Genomic DNA, 26,259 nt, shown 5'->3' on the forward strand with positions numbered 1-26,259 from the left:
TCTTTTTAATGCTCAGGATTGTATTTTGCTCTCTGAAGTATTTTATGATTCCATATGAGTTTTAGGATAGCTTTCTCAATTCCTATGAAGAAGGAAATGGTAATTTTAATTGAGATTTTATTGACTCTGTAAATAGTTTTTGGTAAATGGTTCATGGTATTAATTTTGCCAATCTATGAGCATAGGCTGACTTTCTATTTTCTAGTGTTTTTCTCTACATTTTTCTTTGGAACTTTAAAGCTTTGATTGTAGAAATCCTTCACTTCCTTTGTTAAATTTATTTCTAAATATTTTATTTTATGTGGGAGTCTTGTGAACAAGAGTGTGTTCATAATCTCTTTCTCTCTTTCTGTGTGTGTTTCTTGGTAGTGCATAGAAAGGCTATTGATTTGTGCAAGGTGATTTTGCATCCTGCCACACTGATAACTTTGTTCATCATTTCTAGAAGTTTTCTGATAGAATTTTGGGGATCCCTAATGTACAATATAATGTCATATGCAAATAGGGATAGTATGACTTTCTCTCTTCCTATTTGTATCCCTTTAATTTCTTTCTCTTACATTATTTCTTTTACTAATACCTTGAGCATAATTTTGAAAAGGAATGGGGACAACAGACAATTCTCATTTGTGACTTTGGTTCAATTGCTTCATGTTTTCTGGGTTTCTCATACATAGCTTTTATTCTGTTAAGACATGTTCCCTCTAATCCTACATTCTCTAGGACTTTTATCACAAAAGCATGTTCTATTTTGTCTCTAATAGATGCTTTTTCTGCATCTATTGAGATGATCATATGAATTTTTTGTCTTTAAATCCATGTATGTGGATTATTCCATTCATTGACTTACATATGTTGAATCATGCCTGCCCTTCAGGGATAAAGTTAACTCAGTATCAGTGAATAAGATTTTGATATATGTATTTATTCTGCTTACCTGTATTTTATTGAGCATTTTGAATCTATGTTCATTAATGATATTTGCATGTAGGTTTTGTTTTATTTTTGCTGTTATTGTTGTTGTTCTTTACTAGGTTTTGATAGCAAAGTGATATCGGCTTCATAGAATGAGTTTGGGAGTGAATGCTCCCTCAGTTTCTATTTATTGAAGAGTTGAAGAATTGAAGGTAGATCTTTGAAAGAATTCTACTGTGAATCCATCTGGCCTTGGTATTCATTCATTCATTCATTCATTCATTCATTCATAGTTGGGGAATTTATTATTATTTCTATCTTCTCACGTGTATGAGGGTCTATGTAGATTGTTGACTTCTCTGTTTACTTTTGGTGTTTTGATTGAATCTAGAAATTTACCTCCCTCTTTTTTTTAGGTTTTATAATTTATAGTTTTTATAATATTGTGAATTTGTTTTGGGTCTGTTGTAATGCTTCTCTGTTCATTTTTTATTCTGTTAATTTTTGTCCTTCTTTTTCTTGTTTGTTGGGCCAAGCGTCTGTCAGTCTTGCTTCTCATCCCAAAGAACCAGCTCTTAGATCTGCTGATCCTCTACATTATTTTCTTTGTTTCTATTTTAGTAATTTATACTGATTTTTATTATTTATTACTGTCATCTGGATTTGAACTTAGGTTTTCGGAATTGTTGAGTTGCATAATGAAGTAATTTATTTGTGAATTCTCTGATATTTTTAATGTAGTCCCTTAAAGATATAAATTTCCCTCTTAGGACTGCTTTCAATGTTTCCAAGAGGTTTTTCTGGGCTGTATTTTATTCTCATTTAGTCTATTTGTTTGTGCTCTCAGTAGTACCTTGTGTTTTCAGTAACTGTGATTTTTTTCTCTCCATATTCTCTTGGCTATTGTGCTCATTTCTCTCCTCCGCCTGAAATATTGTTTCATATATTTTCTTTATATTTGGGTTATTAAATATAAACATTTAGACAATATCATGGAAAGTCTTTTCCCTTCGATTATGGCAGATTGTTTTATTGGGTATATTAGAATAAGTTGGATAATCACGGTCTTTCAGGGTTTTGAAAGCAAGTCCAGGCCCTTCTGTCTTTCAAACTTTCCACTGAGAAATTAGCTGCTATTCTATTAGATTTGTGTGTGTGTGTGTGTGTGTGTGTGTGTGTGTGTGTCTTCTATTTTTTTCCTCTTGCACTTTTCAACATACTTTGTTCTGTATACTTAGTGTTTTTAACTATGATATGTTGTTGGGATTTTCCTTTTCTGGTTTTGTCTAGTCGATGTTCTGTGTGCTTCTCGTATTGGTATGGTTATGTCTTTCTTTAATTTGAGGAAGTGTCCTTCTAATGTTGTTGAGTGTATGGTCTATGCCATTGATTTGGGAATTCTTCTCTCTCATCTATGCCTATAATTCAAAGGTCTAGTCTTTTTATGGTGTCCTATATTTCCCACATGTTACTTTTCTATGTTTTAAAAACATTTCAATTTCTTTGCTTATTTTGTCTAAATCTCCATTCTTACCTTTGAGTCCTGATAGTCTATCTCCTCCTGATTCACTCTACTTGTAAGGTTTTCCTTGCTGGGTTGTTGGGCATTTTAATTGTTTTCATCTTAGCTTGAGTCTTCTTCAACGTTTCTATCTCTTTACTGAATTCTATTTTCACGTTCTGAGTTGCCTTCATCATTTCCATCAATCCTCAGGTCATATCCTCCTGGGCATCGTCCAGGCATTTCTTCTCCTTAAATCCTTTCTCTTTAACTTCATTGAGCTGTTTCTTTGTGTCTACTTTAGATTCCTTAGAGTTTTTGCTGAAGTTTGTGACTATTCTTTTAAATTATGTGTCCTGTGGTTCTTCTAGAAAATTCTTTTTGGTAAAAACTTCTATAGGACTGGTAGGTTTAGGAAAGGAAATACTGACTTGTTCTTTTATATTGTTTCATCTTTGTGATGAGATTTGGGTAATGTGAACTTTTGTTAGTTCTGTGTCTGAACTAACTGTGAGGAGGATGAAGCCAAAATGAGGAGATTTGGGCAAGTTGGAAATGGCTTAGGTAGAATAAAGAAAGTCAGGTCGATGAAGGAAGCTGACCTGGTGAACATCCGGTTCCAAGCTTGGATAAAGATCTGGATAGAGAGAGGTTGGATGTAGTCTAGGAGGAGTCTATGTGTAGGATAAGGAAGACAGGGATGGTGCTGGCAGAAACCTAAATAGTGGCTATGGCACAGGTAGGGGTGACCAGACTAGACCAGTGTACAGGATGTGGGGCCAGGCCTGGACCAGTCTAGTTGGGATGCAGGAAGAGGAGGGTCACACTGACCCCTTTCATATGATTTGTTGATCTTGACCCTAGGTCCTCATGTTTGCAAGATAAGCACTTAACTGATGGAACCATCTCTCAGTCTCACTATGCTCTAGCAAGTACTGTTTGGTGATGTTTAGAGTACAATTTGCATTTCACAGGCCTCTGTAGCAGAAAAGAGCCACCTATATACACATTTGCAAACAAAGGTATTTCTGTCTAAACCTGGTCATTACTGTCACATTGTTCTTAAAAACAATTTCAGCAATTTATATACTTTGGGGTATTTTGATAAGCCATGAAGAAAAGCTTCCGACTCTTCTCTCATAGAAAATTTCAGATGGCAGGGACTAGATCGATTGAGCTCTTCCTGTCTGTTCTCCCTGCTCCACAGACTCTCTCCTAACTTTAAAACCTTTTGTGAGAAAGACAGGCTGTACTCAGGCAGAAAAAAGATCGTGAAGTCAGTTTCTGTGAAAAACAACCCTGTAGAGTGAAATTATATTAGAGAATGTCTGAAATTGCTCACAAAGTACATTGCATATAGCTTTATATAACAAATGTGCATATCCAGTTCTATGTAAATTTGATTAAGTGTATGGTGATATGCAATGCAAACCAAGCGATCACAAAGAATGGAATTTTGCATCACTATATTCTCAAAAGCCAGTCACTTATTTGGCTCAAGGAGATGCTGGCTTCCTCCACACAAAACAGAAACAAACCGAGAAAGAAATTAGGGAAACAACACCCTTCATAATAGACCCAAATAATATAAAGTACCTCGGTGTGACTTTAACCAAGCAAGTAAAAGATCTGTACAATAAGAACTTCAAGACTCTGAAGAAAGAAATTGAAGAAGACCTCAGAAGATGGAAAGATCTCCCATGCTCATGGATTGGCAGGATTAATATAGTAAAAATGGCCATTTTACCAAAAGCGATCTATAGATTCAATGCAATCCCCATCAAAATACCAATCCATTTCTTCAAAGAGGTAGACAGAACAATTTGCAAACTCATCTGGAATAACAAAAAACCCAGGATAGCTAAAGCTATCCTCAACAATAAAAGGACTTCAGGGGGAATCACTATCCCTGAACTCAAGCAGTATTACAGAGCAATAGTGATAAAAACTGCATGGTATTGGTACAGAGACAGACAGATAGACCAATGGAACAGAATTGAAGACCCAGAAATGAACCCACACACCTATGGGCACTTGATTTTTGACAAAGGAGCCAAAACCATCCAATGGAAAAAAGATAGCATTTTCAGCAAATGATGCTGGTTCAACTGGAGGTCAATATGTAGAAGAATGCAGATCGATCCATGCTTATCACCCTGTACAAAGCTGAAGTCCAAGAGGATCAAGGACCTCCATATCAAACCAGATACACTCAAACTAATAGAAGAAAAACTAGGGCAGCATCTGGAACACATGGGCACTGGAAAAAATTTCCTGAACAAAACACCAATGGCTTATGCTCTAAGATCAAGAATAAACAAATGGGATCTCATAAAACTGCAAAGCTTCTGTAAGGCAAAGGACACTGTGGTTAGGACAAAACGGCAACCAACAGATTGGGAAAAGATCTTTACCAATCCTACAACAGATAGAGGCCTTATATCCAAAATATACAAAGAACTCAAGAAGTTAGACCACAGGGAGACAAATAACCCTATTAAAAAATGGGGTTCAGAGCTAAACAAAGAATTCACAGCTGAGGAATGCCGAATGGCTGAGAAACACCTAAAGAAATGTTCAACATCTTTAGTCATAAGGGAAATGCAAATCAAAACAACCCTGAGATTTCACCCCACACCAGTGAGAATAGCTAAGATCAAAAACTCAGGTGACAGCAAATGCTGGCGAGGATGTGGAGAAAGAGGAACACTCCTCCATTGTTGGTGGGGTTGCAGACTGGTACAACCATTCTGGAAATCAGTCTGAAGGTTCCTCAGAAAATTGGACATTGAACTGCCTGAGGATCCAGCTATACCTCTCTTGGGCATATACCCAAAAGATGCCCCAACATATAAAAAAGACACGTGCTCCACTATGTTCATAGCAGCCTTATTTATAATAGCCAGAAGCTGGAAAGAACCCAGATGCCCTTCAACAGAGGAATGGATACAGAAAATGTGGTACATCTACACAATGGAATATTACTCAGCTATCAAAAACAATTACTTTATGAAATTCGTAGGCAAATGGTTGGAACTGGAAAACATCATCCTGAGTGAGGTAACCCAATCACAGAAAAACACACATGGTATGCACTCATTGATAAGTGGCTATTAGCCCAAATGCTTGAATTACCCTAGATGCCTAGAACAAATGAAACTCAAGACGGATGATCAAAATGTGAATGCTTCACTATTTCTTTAAAAGGGGAACAAGAATACCCTTGGGAGGGAATAGAGAGGCAAAGATTAAAACAGAGACAGAAGGAACACCCATTCAGAGTCTGCCCCACATGTGGCCCACACATATACAGCCACCCAATTAGACAAGATGGATGAAGCAAAGAAGTGCAGGCCGACAGGAGCCGGATGTAGATCTCTCCTGAGAGACACAGCCAGAATACAGCAAATACAGAGGCGAATGCCAGCAGCAAACCACTGAAATGAGAATAGGACCCCCATTGAAGGAATCAGAGAAAGAACTGGAAGACCTTGAAGGGGCATGAGACCCCTTATGAACAACAATGCCAAGCAACCAGAGCCTCCAGGGACTAAGCCACTACCTAAAGATTATATATGGACTGCCCCTGGGCTCCAACCTCATAGGTAGCAATGAATATCCTAGTAAGAGCACCAGTGGAAGGGGAAGCCCTTGGTCCTGCTAAGACTGAACCCCCAGTGAACTAGATTGTTGAGGGGAGGGCGGCAATGGGGGGAGGATCGGGAGGGGGAGGGGAACACCCATAAAGAAGGGGAGGGGGAGGGATTAGGGGGATGTTTGCCCGGAAACCGGGAAAGGGAATAACACTCGAAATGTAAATAAGAAATACTCAAGTTAATAAAAATAAAAAATAAAAAAAAGAAGAGCTAAAAAGTTTAGAGTTACTGCGACAATTATATTCCCGATTAAATTTACAATTGTTGTAATCTAGATGCCCAAATGAAACAGAATCAGAGCAAATAGGTCAAATGGACTTTCTTAAGAGGCAAATTGCAGAAGTGAGTTGTATTAAAGAGATCGCTTGAGCACTGGTTGCTTTTTTCCAGATGGCCTGGGTTCAATTCCTAACACTCACATTGCTGTTCGCAACTGTCTGTAACTCCTGTTCCAGGGGATCTAACACCGTCATGGGGACAGACATATAGGTAAACACCAATGTACGGAAAATTAAAAAAAAAACCAAAAACATTGGGGGTTGGGGATTTAGTTCAGTGGTAGAAAGCTTGCCTAGCAAGCACAAGGCCCTGGGTTTGGTCCTCAGCTCTGGGGGAAAAAAACCCATTGAAAGTAAACCAAAAAAAGAGCTGGGAAGGTCCAGAGATCTGATACAGGAATGGCCATTGTACCTTGCACTTAAGGACAAAGAGAAGAAATCTGTATAGCCAGGATAAGCCTCTTTGGTGGCTGACAGAAAGAGTTTTATAGCTGTAGCTACAGTAAGCACAGCGAACCAGGGAATGAGAAAAGACACTCTGACCTTTGACAGATAACCACCTGCAAATGTGGCCAGAAGCCTGCTGGCACAGGAGCTGGGACAATGCAGTAGGCAGGCAAATGTCAGGCTGCAGGAGCAGAGAGTGAGCCAGGCAAATGTAGTCTGGAACAAAAGCAGACTGAATGGATTGTCCAGGAGTTGGTGGCACGGGCTCAAATATTCTCCGTGTCTTTCCTTGTCTGCCAGTCGAGTTCAACTAAATTTAAGGAGCTTTCGATGAGATTCCATAGCACGGAGAGGATCCTGCTAGAATGCTCAGGGTAGTTGCGTGCTGCCCAGAGCACACAGAAAATAAAGGCTGGAAGGACCTATGAGTGTTTTTATATTCAACCGAGGGATCGGGCAAAGTATTTGTAAGGTTCATGCTGGGATCTATTTCTTAAGGTGTGTGACCTCCCATCTTCATATCTCTTCTGTGCTGTCGGATAAATAAAAGCAAGAGAAGCTTGGGTATGAGGTAGCTCTGGACTTGGGCCCTTATTTATGAGACAGGAAGAGTGGGTTAGACTGGAGACTTTCCAGTCTGGCCAGTTGACAGAAGCTCCAGAGATCCCACCAGCCATACACACTCTCAGGTCTTCAAGATCAGATTCAGAGCTCAGAACACTCAGAACATTCACCGAGAAGCCCTCACCTAGCTGATGCTAGCATGAAGCTAGGCTCAGAACTGTACTCCATACCTATTAAGACCCACCCCACACCCTAGCTACAAAATACAAGACAATGGGGGAATGTTGGAAAAACAGCCTAAAGAATGACGGTTCCATTATCTGGCAAAAGTTTCTCCCTGACCACTCCTTTATTTTTGTGTTAAAACATGGTTTCAGACCAGTGTGGGTAAGCAGAAATACAGCATGTATTTTTAACGTGTTTTTCTTTCTTTAAATTAGAAGCTGAAGTTTGGGGCAGCAAACTACTGTCCAATGCTTTTACGCTATCATTAAGAATGCTGTTTTGTGTCAGTAATCCTTTACTTTTAACTGTATTTTTAAAAAATTCTCCATCTCTGTCTGTTTCTGTCTTTGTCTCTGTCTCTGTCTGTCTCTCTGTCTCTCTGTTTCTCTCTCTCTCTCTCTCTCTCTCTCTCTCTCTCTCTCTCTCTCTGTGTGTGTGTATGTGTGTGTAGTGTATTTTACTTTTTTGTCAATTTGACACAAGCTAGGGTCATGTGACAGAATAAAAATTTCAATTGAATATACCTCCATCACCCTGGCTTATGAGTAAATCAGTGGTCATTTTCTTTATTAATGATAGAGCCCAAAAGCTGAGATTACCAAAGATACAATCCACAGGCCACATGAAGCTCAAGAAGAAGGACAATCAAAGTGCTAATGCTTCACTCCTTCTTAGAAGGGGGAACAAAAATATTCATAGGAGGAAATACAGAGACAGAAGTTTGGAGCAGAGACTGGAGGAAAGACCATCCAGAGAGATGGCCCCACCTGGGGATCCAGCCCATATACATACAGCCACCAAACCCAGACAATATTGCTGATGCCAAGAAGTGCATGCTGACATGAGCCTCATATAGCTGTCTCCTGAGAGGCTCAGCCAGAGCATGACAAATACAGAGGCGGACACTTGCAGCCAACCATTGAACTGAGAACGAGGTCCCCATTGGAGGAGTTACAAAAAGGATTGAAGGAGCTGAAGGGGCTTGCAACCTCATAAGAACAATAGCAACCAACCAGACTTCCCAGGGACTAAATCACCATCCAAAGAGTACACGTAGACAGACCCATGGCTCCAGCAGCATATGTAGCAGAGGATGGCCTTGTGGGACACCAATGGGAGGAGAAGCCCTTGCTTCTGCCAAGGCTCAATTCCCCAGTGTAGGGGAGTGTCAGGGCCAGAAGGCAGGAAGGGGTAGGTGGATGGGTCGGGGAACACCCTCACAGAAGAAGGGGGGATGAGATAGGGGGCTTATGGATGGGAAACTGGGAAAGGGGATAACATTTGAAATGTAAATAAAAAATATCCAATAAAAAATTCTGTCTGCCTCTATGTCTCTCTGCCTCTGTCTTCTCTGACTCTATCTATCTCTCTCTGTCTCTGTCTCTCTCTGTCTCTGTCTCTCTCTGCCTCTCTCTCACTCACTCTGTGTGTGTATGTGTGTGCGTATGTGTGTGTGTGTGTGTGTGTATGTGTGTGTGTGTGTGTGTGTAGTGTATTTTACTTTTTTGTCAGTTTGACACATGCCAGGGTCATGTGACAAAATAAAAATTGCAGTTGAACATACCTCCATCACAGTGGCCTGCAAGCAAGTCTGTGGTCACTTTCTAGATTAATGATAGATGCAGGAGGTGGCAGTGTCACTCGAGCAGATGGGCAGGAAAGGGAAGTGGATGTAAGTCTGGGAGCATGTCATTAGGCATCAGTCCTCCATGGTGCCTGCTTCAATCCCAGCCTCCAGGTGGCTAACCTGGCTTCCCTTAGTGATAGACTGGGAGTTGGGCCATATAAGACAAGTAAACTCTGTCATCCTCAAGCTACTTTTGTGCATCTCAGCTATCAAAAACTGATGAAGGTAAGAAGCCAGAGGCATCTTATTCCTTGGAGCTGGAGTTAGAGGAGTTTGTGAGCCACCCAGTGTTGGTGCTGAGAATCAGACTCATGTCCTGTGCAAGAGCAGCAAATGTTCTTAACTGCTGACCCATCCTTCTAGCCCCTTCCATCCCTGTCAAGCAATCATTTTCATTGCAAGTAATTATTTTATTCCCAACCATGTGAGAAGAAATAGTAAATTGCCTAGCACAAAGACCTGTGAAGTATTTACCCCCATTCCTCATTTCCTCAACTGTTAAATGATAGTGCTGATTTAAATTATTTAGAAGATTGGTATACTCTTAGAACCCCTGGCCCAAACTTGCCCAACATTAAATGCAGTGTAGCCTTTGCTGTCTGTCACTGCCCTTTAAAGGGTTTTCTGAGCTCACATCTACACCAAACAACCTTCTAAAGAGCAAACAGCTCCTTGATAGTTACTCGCATACACATGACTGTGAGTTATACCATGCAACAAAGTTATCGAATTTGGTGCAGAAGAGGTAGAGGAAGGATTGTAGGAACCAGAGGGAACAAGGACACTAGGAGGATACAGCCCACAGAAGTAACTAAGCCAGGCTCGCTCACATGGAGCTCACAAAGACTGAAGCAGCAACCGTGAAGACTAACTGCATGGGGCTGTGCTAGGCCTCCTGCATACATGTCTGGTTTTCGGTTTGGGGTTTTGTGGGACTTCTAACAGTGGGAGTGGGGATGTCTCTCACTCTTTTGCCTGCCCATGGGACCTATTTCTTCCTACTAGGTTGCCTCATCCAGCCTTGATATGAGGGTTTATGCCTAGTTTTATTTCATCTTGTTATGTCGTGTTGTGTTTGGTTAATTTCACCGGGATACCTGATCTTTTCTGAAGGGAAACAGAGAGACAGTAGATCTGGGAGAGGAGTGAGCAGGAGGGGAGCACTGTGAGTAGAGGCTTCAGTTGGGGTGTAATGTATGAGAGAAGAATAAAGAAAACAACTTGAGAAAACCTTTGTGAGTTGGCCATCCCAGCATCCCTCACGTTGGTTGGCCATGTAACCAAAAGGGTGCCTTCTTGTCAAGTGACTTGATTTTTCATGACATGAAGATGATTTCCTTCCAGACAAGCTGTATTTCCTTCTAAATTATCTGCACTAAAACTGAACCATACAGAGCAAGCAAGTGCTAGAATGAAATCATAGCAAGTACAATTACACTCACGATTGCATAATGGCACTCAAGATGTGGCAACCATGTGACTCTCAACTGGAAAGTAGATGCATTTTCTACATCTATAATCATCGGCAGTCTCTGTGACAGATACATTCAAGTCTTTGTCAAGAGAAACGTGAATTCTTCCAGTCAAGAACCCAGAAGGTAAAGAGAGCTGAGTAATCTTATTATATCAAAGTCAGCACCTATGTGATAGTTTACATAAAACTCACATAAAGCTCAGTTATAATGTATGGTTGTTTCTTTATAGTAACTGTTTTTTCAATAATGTAACTTTATTAACCACATAATACACATGACTGAATTATGGTTAATTTTAAATTAAAAATCAAATTTTCATTGTATCATTACTCTTATGTGTAGAAACATCAAGGAAATCCACTAGCCCAGTTACCCGAAGAGTTGGCTTCCTGTGCATGAGGATGCACGCAGGGAGCGAATCTTTAAGAGCCCTTCCTGAATATGTAGTGCAGACCAACGTTCTGCTTCCTTCTCAGTCCCACTATCAATGTGTCTCAGAATGTACAGACTCCGAGTTGTTCAATTGATATTTTATTCAATCCTGATCTTACATGCATTGGCCTCTAAGTGTGATTTGGGCCTGTCTGGACAAAAAAACTTTACCCTAAAGACTCTTCCAGATCTAAAATGGCTGTGTCATAGAAAAACCTGTCATTCCACACAGAAATGAGAAAAGCATAAAGTGAAAATATTACTCTGAGGAATTATACCTTATTGTCAAAAGGTAAGTACAAGTAATATGCATTCTGCAAAGCCAGGATGAGAAGTATGTGATGGAGGACAGTTAAAGCAGAAAATTAGCTCAGCAGGTGACATAAAAAGTGTTGTCTAGGCGATGAAGACCAACATTCTGCTTCCTTCTATGTCCCTCTCAGTAGATGATACCAGACTACACGACATGTGGTCAAGGGGATCATATCTAAGAGATACTACAAGCTCTGTGTCTTGACTCCTTTAAATTAATGTTGAGGGGCTGTAGATGGCCCTACAGTGGAAAGCACTGGTTCCTCTTCCCAAGGACCCATGTTCAACCCCCAGCACCCATATGGAGGTTCATAACTGTAACTCTAGTTCCAGGAGAGCCAACACCCACTTTGGGTTTCCTCTGGCACTGCATGCATGTGTGATGCTCAGGTGTACATGGCAAACAAAACATCCATACACATAAAAGAAAAGTAATCATATTAATATTTTAAAATTCATATTGAAATTTCATCCTCAGGGCACCCATACTGGTGGTGTAGTCTTCGATGTGTAATTGGACCATGAGAGATCTGCCCTTGTAATAACACCTTCCTAAAACCTTTCCTCCACTGCCATCCTGTCCGTTTGCCATGTGAGAACTGGAGTTCCCTCATCTGATGCATGTATACTCCAGTTCTCTCATGGAAATAGCATAAAGCCCTCCCACACTCCAGAGTCCTCTGGCATGTTCCCTTCACATGCTCAGCCTTTGGAAATGTGGGAAGTTATGCTCTTTCCCTTATAATTTAAACAGCCTCAAATATTCTTTATTCTTAGCAACCCAGAAGACTCAGACCAAGAGTCAGAAGATATTACAAGCACCATTCACATCCACTCCTTTTGTCCTGGTGCTTTTGATATAAACAAATGTACATTTTCTCGCCACTACTACTGCTTCTAATTGTATTTGTTATATTTATTTATATTATGTCTATGAATGTTTTGGCTGCATGCATCCGTGCATGTGAGTAGTGCCTACAGAGGTCAGAATAGGGCTGTAGATTCCATGGACTTACAGGTGGTTGTAAGCCTCTACGAACAGGCTAGAAGCTCAACCGGGGTCCTCTGCAAAAGCAACAAGTGTTCTTAACTCTGAGCCATCTTTCTCTCTAGACCCATGCTGAGCCATCTCTCCAAGTCTGCTAATAATTTCTAAACCAACTCACTTTCCTGCCACAGACCATTTTTAAATCCACTTTGATCCAGATAGCAACTAGTTTCATCCTTTTCAGTTGCATCTCCTACTGTCCAGGAGAGGTTGTATGAGAATCAACAGCAGGCAGAGGTATTTGAGCCCTGGCTACCCTTTAGGCGAGATCACCAGGCAGGCTGTGTTCAGCTGCACAGTCTGAGGATCTGCTTTCTCATCAGAAGGATGAAGATATCAATAGTCTTGGCGAACGGCCTTCATTTGGTCCTTTCATACAACAAAGGCAGAAACAAGATGTGGGTGAGATACTAATTAGCTGTGTGTGTGTGTGTGTGTGTGTGTGTGTGTGTGTGTGTGTGTGTGTGTGTGTGTGTAGTACCTGGGAGCAGAGATAAAGGGTGAGTGGGAGGACAGAGCATGGGAAAGTGGCAGGATAGTGGTGCTCCTGAGATGGCTGCTGCAGATTGTGACACTGGTCTGTGACACTGGCCTGGCTATGACACCCTGGGATCCCCAGATATACCTGGCTGCTCTAAAGGGTGAGGATTCCTTGCAGTTGTACAGAATCTGCCAATCTTTGATGAATGAGGAGCGCCGAGGAAGTCACCTGACATTGGAAAGACTGAAGCAGCACTCTGAAGATGACGGTGCCGATCTGAGGGAACGGGCTATGGAACATGGTCACAGACTATGGCACACTGCAGCTGGAACTGCGCTCACAGGAAAGCTGGTGGCGGTGGGACTCATGGGGCTCTGGAGACACCTTAGGCACCTCCTGAGCCAGCATGAAGAATTGGGTGGTAAAATGCAAGGCACTTGACCCTGTAGTGAAGTTAGGGTGAATTAATGTGAATGATTTAATGACTTCATTTTATGTCCTAGCCATATTGTTAGTAATATATAATGATTATACAACAATAACTAAATGATCGTACATTAACCATCCAGCTAGTTAATGATTGTTGCTGCAGTTTTTCTTTTATTTCTAACCACGATGTCATATACACTATACATTCAAGTTGGTGCCAACAAGTGGCCTCTTAGAGACATTGAATTACAGTTTGAAGAGCCACTTGTTTCCCACAACAGGAAGCCCAGGAAATTATTTCTTAATTGCCTTCACTTGGACTCTGATGGTATCAAGGAAAGAATTCATTTTGATTGGATCATGAGTATAAGTTTGTGTGTGTGTGTGTGTGTGTGTGTGTGTGTGTGTGTGTGCTTGTGTATGTGTGAAAATGCATAAATGCATCAGTGTATAGGTGAGGAAGCCAGAGGTCAATGTCAGGTGTCTTCTTGATCACTTCCCACATCATCTTTTGACACGGGATCCCTCACTGAATATGGAACTTGCTGATTAAGCTAGACTGGCTGGCTGCCAAGGTTCAAGCATACTCCTATCTGTGCCTAAGCTCAGTTTTGAGCTTACGGGTGTATACCGCCTGTACTGGCTGTTTTGTGTGTCAACTTGACACAAGCTGAAGTTATCACAGAAAAAGGAGCCTCCGTTGTGGAAATGTCTTCATGAGACCCAGCTGTAAGGCATTTTCTCAACTAGTGATCAAGGAGGAAGGACCCAGCCCATTGTGGGTGGTGCTATCCCTGGGCTGGTGGTCTTGGGTTCTATAAGAGAGTAAGCTGAGCAAGCCAGGGGAAGCAAGCCAGTAAGCAACATCCCTCCATGGCCTGTGCATCAGCTCCTGCTTCCTGACCTGCTGGAGTTCCAGTCCTGACTTCCTTCCATGAACAGCAATGTGGAAGTGTAAGCTGAATAACCCTTTTCTCCCCAACTTGCTTCTTGGTTATGATGTTTGTGCAGAGATAAAAACCTTGACTGAGACACCACCACATTGAGATAGTACACAAGTTCTGGGGATTCATACTCAGTCCCACATGTTTGTGCAGCAAGTCCTTCACTGACTGAGCCATCTCCCTAGCTCTGGATGCATATTCTTTTACCTTGTTTTCCCAAAAACCTACCCAGAGTTCCAACACCCCTGGGCACTCGCTAAATGCTGCTTCACTTGGCTTGGTTGTCTTTGCTGCTACTGCCTCCTCCCCCAAAAGACATTAACAAGCTGGATAGTCCAGGCAGTTGTGTGCTCCTGTGTTTCATGAAAACATTCAGAAATGCAACTATTAGGCTCTGCCAGTTTCACAAAGCTGCCTAAACACAGCGCTCCTCTGAGAGTCAAATACCAGAAATAACCATATAATTGATCATTTCCCCAAATGCATCCTGGGCCATCATTTCAGCTTATAGGAGAAATGTACTAGGAGATAATTAGAACACTTGCTTCCTGCCTCATATTTCTCAGAAATAGTTTATGATCTAAAATAGAAGTCATCATGCCTATTAGGTGGGCTGGCTTCTGCTGCTAATTTACTGTTTGAACAGAAGCTTATATCATTGTTAAGTACTTATTTTCTTTCTTTCAATGAAAGGATGGCTTATCTGCATTTAAAGTATGGAGTATGAGCCGTAAAGAAGTTAAACAACTTGCCAACAATTGCACAACTTGTAGGGTGACTGCAGGCACTGTGCCTATAACCACATTTGGCTGTCACAGTTGGCTATTGATCATTGAAACAAATGATAAAGGTGTGGGCCTTGAAGCCTGGTTAGGGAGGCATCAGGGAGAGATACTTCGTCAGTACTATGGGCACCTCTGTTTTCATTGACCCCCATGCTAAAAATAGTACAAAAACCTGACATCCTGACAGTTTTACAAATTTGTTTGTATGTCTACTACAGAGAGGTGACAGATTGGGAGAGGGCAAGACACGGAGTCAAGAAGATTATTTGAAAGGATCTCACTAAGTCCAGGCAAGAAAGAGCTGAGTGCTAAAATGAATGCAGAGAGGCGTTGGCTTTGATCCTGCTGTCTTCAGGACCTACGGGTAATACCTATCTACAGACATATAATAGTCACTTTCAATGGAAAGTTGTATTTTTGCTTTTGTTTGTTGTTGTTTTTACTTCTGAGAGCTTCTGTTGGATTAGCTGAGAGCCAGAAAGAACCACAGCTGATGAATGGGACATGGGACAAGTTCCCATGCTGTGCAAACTATTGTTTTTAACAGATGATTGTCCTAGGTGGCTGGGAAATCAACCAGTGGATAAAGTATTTTCCATGCAAACATGAGGACCTGTGTCTGGATTCCCACTACCCATATAGAAGCCATGTTCTGTAGTGTGTGCCTACAATCCCAGCATTGAGAAGGAAGGATAGGTAAATGTTAGGGGCTTGCTGGCCAACCAGTTGAGCTGATACAGTGAGTTCTGGGTTCAGTAAGAGATCTAGCTTCAAAAAGTTAAAGCAGAAAATAATAGAAGAGACCTTCCCATCCATCTCTGTCTCCACATGTACATTTATATACTAATATATATACATTTATATATATATACATATATATACACATTCAACTACACTCAAATTCATGTACACATTTCACACAAAAACATGCACACATACACACACTAAAAAAAAGAAAAAATAAAAATGGCCAAAGCTATTGAAAAAAATTGCTCAACACCATAATTATCAACAAGTTGTCAACAGAAGCCTATCGCCTTGTTACATCGTCTATTATCAGAAAGAACAATGATAAGTGCTAAGAAAGACATGGAGAAATACACACTTTACATGGCCACTGAGAAAACAGCCACTTGGGAAAACAGCAGGGAGGGTCACCAGAATAGGAGAGTGTGTCATCCAGCATTTCCATTCTGGAGCTATGTAAAGAATTCAAATCAGTATATTAAAGAGATACCTGTACTCCTGTGTTCATGGGAGCAGTCTCTCACTCACAATAGCCTATAATTACAGTTCCAGGGGATCCAACACTTTCTCCTGGTAACACACACACACACACACACACACACACACGCACGCACACACACACAAGCATATGCGCACACACACAGAGTTAAAAATCAAAATAAATCTTAAAAGAAATAGACTATGCTACATCTGTAGAATAAAAGAGTAATTAGCATAAGAACCAAATTCTGTCAATGTTGGCCAGATGAGTAGATAAGTGAAGGCATTGTATAGAGTGAAGTAAGCCAGACCCAAGAAAGAGAGAGCAGAAAGCTTGTCGTCAGATGCTAAAGGGACCATGGAAGAGGAAGAATGGAGAACAGATGTTGCACTAAGGGTAAGATGCTTCAGGACTGCAGGGATACATTTTAGTAAAGTGTGATGTTGCAAGATGACCACAGTAACAATGTGACATTCAAGATTGTTAAAAGGACATATTTTTAATATTCTTCCCACAGAAATTATAAGTGAATAGGATAAAGAATGTGCTAATTAGCTTGACTAGTGTACTTAGATCAAAATGCCCTAATGGTATCCATAAATATCTGTAATAGTGACAAGTAAAAACTTTCAAAAAGATGATTGCAGACAGTTCTAGAATATTAAGAACAAGTGGTCTAGGTCAAAGTTCATTATACACGCCATACCTAGATTAGCTAGTTTCTACTGTAACCAGTGCCATGATTCTTGCTTTGTAAGAAGATCCAGGGAATGGAGGAAAGAAGAGAACAGGAAGAGAGGTGGAGGGGTGTGTGTGTGTGTGTGTGTGTGTGTGTGTGTGTGTGTGTGTGTGTGTTTGTAGGGGAGGGGATAGAAGAGAGTGATGAATAAAGGGAATAGAGTCAAAAACAGCTATAAAGTGGAAAGAATGGAAGGCATTCTTGAACAAAGTTATGTACTGAATAATTTCTAATGAAAACTTTCTCAGTACTTTTTAAATAAATAATTTCTTGGAGGAGTGGAGGAACCAGGAAGCTGTAAGAGAGAAGAATAGATAAAAATTTAAAAGCAGTGCTTATTGTTTCCTGCATATGTGGTATGTTTGAGTATACATATGCATAGCATATGCATTCAATGTCGCAGAAGCAAGAAGAGGGTATAGGATTCCCCAGGACTGGAGTTACAAGTGTTAGATGCCTTGTGAGCTCTGGGAACTGAACCTGAGTGCTTTGCAAGAACAGCAAGTGCTCTAAGCCACAAAGCCAACTGTCCAGCTTCCGAAGTAGGCGATTTTCAAACTCTGTGATTTACACACAATTGGACAAAACAACTTATTTCTTCTCTACATAATGTGTAGATAATACTAAATACTTTTCATAAAATTTGAAAATTTGTCACTCTAGAGAGATACAAAAATCTTATTTGTTCTGTTTGGTTTTTTTTTTTTGTCTTTAAGTTTAGAAAATTGTCAGCATATTTCTTTCTTTCTTTCTTTCTTTTTGATAACAAATTTGAGGCATTTATTTCCCATTAAAAAGAGTCACTCACACAACCATATGCATACAAATGCCAGCCCAAGTTACTGTATCCAGCAAAACTTTCAATTAACTTAGGTGGAGAAACCAAGATATTCCATGACAAAACCAAATTTACGCAATATCTTTCTACAAATCCAGCCCTACAAAAGATAATAGATGGAAAACTCCAACACAAGGAGAGGAACTACACCATACAGAAAGCAAGAATATAGTTTCCTTGCAATGAAACCAAAAGAGAGACAAACAAACATAATTCCACCTCTAACAACAAAAATAACAGAAAGCGACAATCACTATTCCTTAATATCTCTCAATGTCAATGGACTCAATTCCCCAATAAAAAGACATAGACTAACAGACTGGATCTGTAAAGAAGACCCAGTATTTTGCTACATGCAGGAAACACACCTCAGAGACAAAGACAGACACTACCTCAGAGTAAGTGGCTGGAAAACAGCTTTCCAAGCATATTTCTTTAAGCTGGTTCTCTATCAGTTTAAAAAAATAGGAAAATAAAGAGCACACTCTGTGGAAGCATTGCTGTCCAGCATTCAATAGGGCTCTTCATATAGGCCCTGATAACCACCGTGTCAGATCCGGCAAGAGCATATTAAAAATCCAGCTCTGGCCCACACTCTGTCGGTGAGGCCCAGCTCTGGTCTGGACTCCACAATCCAGGTGATTCAATGACTGAGAATAAAAGTCTTGGAGATAGGTCAGCAATACTATATATTATATATTCTTATATATTAAGCTGGGCCTCCGGTAAAATAGTACAGTTTGGGTGATGTGTAGGCTAGGTCATCACTGAAAGAACAGTCCACACACCCAGCCTTCTCACAGATGAGAGATCTCAAGTAATAATTTGATATTGATTCTCATAGCAAAAGCCAAATAGATGTTGGTCACTATCTTGAAGTATATGTAACCAAAATTATCAATTTTATTGAAAAAAAGAGAATTAGTTTGGAAGACTTCATCCTATTGATCCAAGTCATGTATTTATATATGTGTGTGTATACATTTGTACATATAAACACACATACACATATATACACATACACGATAAGTGGTAATAAGCTTTCATCATGAACCATTTATATAGTCATGCATGACCTTAGCCATTGACCACCATGGAGGTTAGAACTTGAACTCTACTTTGAAGACTGTGCTTGTCATTTAGTTCTCTTTCTTCTTCTTGTGAGTATGAAGCCAACACTTGACCTTTCTGTGTGAAACTTGGTTGAATATCTGGATTTTAGTTCAGAAAAGAAACAAGCAGCATATTCAAATACAAGGTGACTCCAGAGCCACAGAAACAGATAGGCAGGGATTAAGGAGAGTAGAGTGAACCCCAGTTAGTGGCTAGTTATGGGCCAGAAGTAAAAAAAAAAAATCCAAGTGTTCTTAATATGACACTGAGCGTGAGTCAGCTATGTAAATGACACAACCCAGCAAGGCTCAATGACAGGGAAGATTTGGACCCACAGTGGCAGATTTTTTTGGCCATAGAGAGTCCAAGATTTCTTATGCTATTAGAATGCTGGTCGTAATTTTTTTTTAACAATACCATCACCAAGTAGCCACAATCATTAAGGGTTTCTTTTCTCTAGGCTCTGAAGATAAGAGTTGAAATAACTCAAGTGTCTGAACATGTAATTTGTAACACTATTTTTGGGGTTCTACATCTCTCAGAGATTTCCACCAAGACCTTTCTGGCCAGGTTTGTAAGAAAAGACAGAACTGCCACCTAATGAGTACTGGGCAGGCACGAGAGCAAGCCTGCCGGCACCAGCCCAAGGCTCTGTAAACAGATGGCCACAGGCACAAAACCATCAAGGCGATTGGCACCTTGTTGGGTACCAGGAGCAGGAAAGGGCCTGGAAAAGTCCTTCCCTGGCTGCCCTTCCCTCAGAAGCATATTGGGAACACAGGATGGGGAAGATGCCCGCTCACTGCCAAGTGGAGCTGAGCTGCCCTTTGAAATCCAGGCTGCTGCAGCTTCCCGGGGAGTCAAGCTGGTGCCTTTCAGTAACCAGAGTGGATCTTAAGGAAATGTGTGCCCATTTCATCTAGTGTGGAGAGAGCCCCTCAGATTCTATTTAAGCTGCCTCGTGGGATTCTGTCACAAGACAGTAGACCTCCGAAGATTTTCCTGGATGGTCAAGCATGTGGCACAACCTTTTCTGATTCAGAAATCTCACATTAGATGACAGAGGCACCATCACTGTGTTTTCCAAGAAGTATCACTGACGGGGTCATTATCCTAGCAATCTAATTTGTAGGGTCTTGCTAATGTGGAATTTCAAATTTCAACTTAATTTTTAAATAAACTTGATGTGTATATTTCTAAGACACGAGGAGATAGGTATAGACAATAAAGGTGATTACAGTGAAGCAGATAAGCATGTTTATCACCTCACGTGGTCATCCCTTGGTGTGTGTCGAGAACACAAACCCAGAATATATTAAGGATAATCTCCTCTTGTCATCACTCTGCCCCTGGATCCCAGATGAGGCTCATTCCATGGAACCTCCCTTTGTCTCCTTTCCCTCATGAGCCTTGCTTCCTCCTCCACTGTCCCTGCTTACCACTGCTTTTCTGACTTTCACTCTGTATTTGGTTTCTCTTCCAAGAGCTCGAGAGGGAACCCAGAGCGTCTCCTGTGGTCATTTTTCACTCTGTCAATGAGCTATTCTCAAGCCCTGTGTGCTTTGGTTGAGATGTCTCATATGCATTGCATCCTGTGATACTCTTGTGTTTGGCGTCGCTTAATAAGTGATAACCTAAAAACCCATCCACGTTGTAACAAATGGCAGGATATCCCTTCAGAAAGTCAAACAAGATTTCCTGTTTATATACATCAGTTTCCTTCTTAAAAATCAGGAGCACTGGTTGCTCTTGCAGAGGACCCAGATTTGTTCCCAACATCCAAAGGATTGCTCATAAGCCCCTGTAACTCCAGGTTCAGGGGAATCACATGTCTCTTCTGGTCTCTGAGGGCACAAGGCACACTGGTGGCACACACACACACACACACACACACACACACACACACACCACACACACATATATCTACATAGATAGATAGATAGATAGATAGATAGATAGATAGATAGATATGGAAATCATCAATAATCAGAAACTAATCTTTTAATTGAAGATCCATATTTTTTGAAATATAAGGACTTGCTATATATTGCTTAATATTTCAAACCAATATCTTTAACTTGTTGGACTGTAATCACATAACCATTATATCACATTAAACACACACACACACACACACACACACACACACACACACACACGCCATTTTAGGCTTTAAGTAGCTTGCTTAATCCACGGTAAATTTAAAGGTCTAATTTCTAGATTCTACCTACAAAAAAATCTGTCAACTGAATTTCACTAAAGAGAACCTCCACCAGGTCTTACTCTGATGGGGATGATATTACTCTAATATAATTATATTTACAGAGATATTAATCTCTTCTGCATTTTCAAACCAGTTCGACATAGTTGAGGGCTGCCTCTATTCTATTCTGTTAATTTAGTCAGTAACAAAGTCACAGGCAATGTACCTCCCTACCCCCTTGCTACAACTCTTCTCCTTTAAATACACGGGCTGTGTTGTTTCCTAAGGGTAAGACTTTGGAAGGAGAGAAACCTGATTGTCTCAAGTCTTGTACCATTGGATGATAAAAGTGACTGCTGTCTTTGCATCCTGACCCTTCTAGTGAGAAAGTAGCTAAGTTAAGAGTTTTTGATACCAACTGAACAAAATATTCTATAATAGTATTTCAGAATAGCAGATTAATAATTGATCACCTACACATATGCCTTCAGAAAAAAAATATATATAGCACATATTTTAGTGAAAGATGTTAACACTATAATCTGAGAACACATAAAAATATCAAATTTGTTTTTAAAATGAGATTTTTAAAAAGCTATCCCAAGATAAAATAGACATGCAGATAAAATACAATGTAAATAATTGAGGTGTCTACAAATGAGGTTTAGTTAATAAACAAAATCAATGAACTCTCTGAAATCTCACATTGAAAATTGTTGCCCTTGAAAATTAAGAAAAATAGATCAGTTCTTGTCATTTTTGTAACAGAGAAGTAATTTCTAAACCACTCCAGAGGAAACTCCCCCACTCTCACTTCTTATTAACACAAAGAATGACTCCTGTCTACTCTGTGGTGCCCTGGGCTCCTGGCCCTATTGCCTCTTTCAGCTTAGTTAGTGGTGTAAGAGATGCTGGCAGTCATCCACAGGCCTGGCTTTGCAAACCCTTCTCTTCTTAACATCAGGTTCTAAACTGTAGGTCTACTAAGGGATGCTTATATTTGACTCTCTGTGTTCTCCATTTTTTTTTGAAATTAAATACCCCTTTCTCCTCACCCCTGTGAACCTAGTAGAACCAGCGCATGAGTGCCAGGCTGCTTGTTTACGAGTCTGCCCTTTTATTTTCCCAACAATTTCCTGCACCTAGGACAAAAATCTCGGTCTACCATTTACAGAGCTAGAGGTGGGCTCACTTCAATATGAACTATCTGAAATCTCATTTTCATTTTCTTTGTGAGTCCCTTGTTGGGAGAGCTATCTGAACAAAATGAAAATCCTCTCAGAATACATACACATGAATTCACTGCAGGTGAATTTCTTCTTCTAGGGAAAGCCTACACCACATGGTACAACTCTATTGGTGCTGACACATAGCATGTAACTTAGCATTTAAACTCGAGTACCTCCAGCCAGGATCTTCTCTTCCAGCTCTGCCATCTGCTTCTTATAAGCCCTTAAAGCTGCTTCTTTGAAGGAAGGTCGGATTCTCTTTGGCTTCATGACCTCTGGTGGCTCTACAGGGAGGTTTTGGCTTTCATCTTCTACTAATTCCATTTCAACTGCTGGCTCATTTAAGGTTTCCAGTTCTCCTTCACTAATGATGTCATCAGCCTGCCCATCATAACCCTCATCTTGTGGGGTCTCATAAGGAGTTTCATAGGAAGGGTGGTCGTACTCTTTAATGTGTTCATCTACTTCAGTCACACTAGTCCTGTTTTCTAGCTTAGCTAGGACCTGCTCCATCACTTCAACATAATCCGTCTCACTGTCAGCCACTGGTTCACAGTAGTCCTCCTCTTCCTCAGCTTTATAGTAATAGGGTTCTGTGTAGATATCAGAGTCAAGGGTGGTACTTGACTCATTTGCCGTGGACTGAGACAATGTCCGAAATCTCCCCATTAAGGAAGAGCCGCTGTCCTCACACCCACTGAGACTCTGTGTGCTCTTGTTCCACACCACTTCCAGGGCTGACTTCGCCCTCTGAAGAGTGGATCCAAATTTGGGGAACTTAAAGGTCTTGTCAGAAAGGTCAATGCTTAGCCGACTGTGCCAGGACTTGGGCTGGGCCGCCTCGGAATCATCGCTTTGCAATTCACTTTGACTTCGATACATCATGGATGGATGGCTTTGGTTGGGGTACAGGTCATTAGAGTTGGTTTTCTGATAAGAATCATACTGGCCAACCCACTGGCCTTGTGGTTCATTATCCAATCCAGGGCATGGAGAAGAGTTGTCATCCTGGGTTAAATCATAGCTCTCTGAGTCATCTTGCAGGTCACTGTGGCACTTGCCAAGGTCATCTAGGTCTTTGCTAGACATGTCCAACTGTTGGTCAGATAAACTGTTGGTGTCATAGTCAAAAGGTTCCTGGGTAGATGAATCTAAACCATCAGTTCCGTGCCCTGCTTGATTCCACTCCTTCCATGGAGACAGGTCCTCATGCAGTGAGAGCTGGGAACCACTATAATTGCTTCGGTCTCCAGATGCACACACCACACTGTTGCTCATACCACTGTCCACTGTTTCTGTATTCTCAATTTCACCCTGCCCTGGTACTGTAGGAATATTCCCATCTAAACCCTGGTCCTGAGGACTGTGGTACAAGGCAGTCATACCCTCCTGTTTCCTCTGCCAAAGCTCTCGGTCAGAAGAGGAAAGGAGGGAGCTCCCATTAGTTCTACAGAAAAACTGACTTTCAGAAAAATCCTCTGAGTAAGACTGACACAATTTGGAAAAATCTGATTCAGAGTGACTAAGTTTAGGAGTGAAGAAGTCACTCTGTGAATGCCAGAGTGGTGTGGCTTCCACATAGTGAGGTGTTGGCTTTTCTGATGCTGGCGGTTTGGATGGCCGTTTGTTGTAGTCCGACTTCTGTGACGTTCTGCTGTTAGCTGCTTTGTTCTTAGACCGAGCGCTGTGTGACTTTGAGCTGGACTTAGAAGAACTTCCCTTTGCTGGAGAGTCAGCATAGCTGCTTCTGCTAAGGTCTGACTCCAGCTCTCTGTCACTGTCATTGGGTGACAGCCAAGCATTCTTCTTGGCTTTGGGCTCTGGTGTGGATAACTTCATATCCATGCTTTCATATGTCTGAGAAGATGGTAATACCCCTTTCTCTTTCCGTTCTCTGATATCATAAGTTAGAATATCTGTGGAGATCGCAATGCCTGTGCCTTTGAGCTTGTATGATTTCTTTAAGACAGAATCCCTTTGCTGAGGGGTTTCAAAGTACACTAGGATGGGTCGAGGTTTTGCGTTTGGGCAATCCCTTTGTTGCCCTATCCTCTGAGCAAATTCAATTTTAATAGCATTCGGTACATCAGAGAAACCCATTTTATCTACAAGAATTTGGTACACCACACTTTCCACATATTCATGTCTTTCTTCAGGCACATTTAAAAATCTCAGGCTTACTTTACTCCCCATGTGACCCAAGTGTTTAATGTAATCGTGGATATCTCTAGTTTCCCTTCGAGCCTGGACAAATCCTGTCCGAAGCTGTTCAATCTCACTCTGGACAACCTCCACACTGCTGGAGATTTCATCGATAGAGTACTTGAGAGCATTTACATGGCCTCGGAGTTCAGAAAGTTCTGTTTCAATCTGACTTATACCCTGAAGCTCTTTAAAGATCATTTCCATGACATCATGGGTTTGGCTAATACAGCCAAAGGAGCTGAACCCTGGCTCCAAAACATTGGTCTTTGGGTTCCGAGCAGTTCTATCTAAAGATTTGCTTCTTATACCCCAGGTTTTCTTCACAGTGCTCAACTCCGAGTCTGAGGAGACACACTCTTGGCTCTTCTTCCATTTCCTCAGCTTCCGTAGAGCACCCAGTTTTAAGGTGTGGAGGGTGCGCTCCCCATCTGAGCTGCCCTCGGAGGGTGCCAAGCTGCTTGAGCTCTTCCTGTTACGCCTGACCGGCATGGTGTGGGTTGACTGAACCTGGTTTTCAGTGCTGCTCCTTAGCTCATTGAAGGATTCAGAGTACGAGCTCTCAATGGAAGACAGCTCCTGAAGCAGGTCCTCATCACTGTTGGTCACAGCTGTTTGCAGGCCATTGGCGATAGCAACTCGGTAACTGAATGTGGGTGACAGGGAGAAGTCTTTGTGACCTTCTTCGTCTTCTATGGAGAAGTTACGGGTGGATGAGCACTTTGCAATCTTTTTTACAGTGCTTTTCAGGGCATTGGACAATTTAGGGGGTTTGGTGTGGCCAGCAGTAGGGAAATCTTGATCTTTATTCTGCTGACGATTTTCTTTCTTTTTGGTTGTATTTCCCAATTTCTTTGTAAACATTCCTTTGCAAAGCTTATGTATATAAGCTAAAATCAAGCTCTTAAAGAGACTGGCCACCATGGAGAGCAATGAGTGTGAGCTTTTCTAATCCAGGGAAGTGAACAAGGCACTGGGATGGTAGTCTGTAAACCCAAGGCCAGCATCACTGTTCACCAGGGCCATCAATTATCAGGAGTGGGAAAGGAAGTGATGCTCCGCTGGGAGGTCAAGGTTCTGTGGACTCTACCAGCCCGGCTTTACCACTTTTCTGGAAGGGAGGTTTCATAGCTCTTTCATGTCCATGTAACTTCATGATGTATCTGAAAAGGAAGGAATGCTATAATGAGTACCAGAATTCAAGTCTACATTCTTCCAATTTCTAACATTTCCCAAGGTATTTGTGATATGTGATGTGTGCAAAATTGCAGAAGAGGGATGCATTTCTCAGAGTTTAAATCAAAATGCATTCATTGTGTGATACCCTTTCCTAAACTATTTATTACAATTGAAATGGTGACAGAATGTATCAGGATTGCTTTTAAAAAGTCAATAAAATGACAATTTGAATGTGGTCATGTTGCCATCTCCACTCTATATCTTTTTCTAAATTCACATTTATTAACAGAAGGAGATACATATATTCTTCCTACCCTAAACTTTCCAAATTTATCTTATTTATAGGATCCATGTTTGTTAAGACTTTTTCCATGCAGGCAAGACTTTTTACACTAGAATTAACTTCTTG

At 41.0% G+C, this 26,259-nt stretch overlaps 1 protein-coding gene across 1 annotated transcript in view; it reads right to left on the bottom strand.

The window, feature by feature from the left end:
* Nucleotides 1–25,648, bottom strand: part of Unc13c (unc-13 homolog C) — a 426,173-nt gene extending 400,525 nt beyond the window's left edge. The window contains 1 exon segment of the mRNA NM_173146.2: nucleotides 22,643–25,648. Within this exon segment, the coding sequence (NP_775169.4) occupies nucleotides 22,643–25,595 (2,953 nt within the window). The 5' untranslated portion in view covers nucleotides 25,596–25,648.
* Between the last annotated feature and the right edge of the window lie 611 nt (nucleotides 25,649–26,259).

This window comes from Rattus norvegicus, chromosome 8, assembly GCF_036323735.1.
Source record: "Rattus norvegicus strain BN/NHsdMcwi chromosome 8, GRCr8, whole genome shotgun sequence".
In the NCBI taxonomy this organism is placed as follows: Eukaryota; Metazoa; Chordata; class Mammalia; order Rodentia; family Muridae; genus Rattus; species Rattus norvegicus.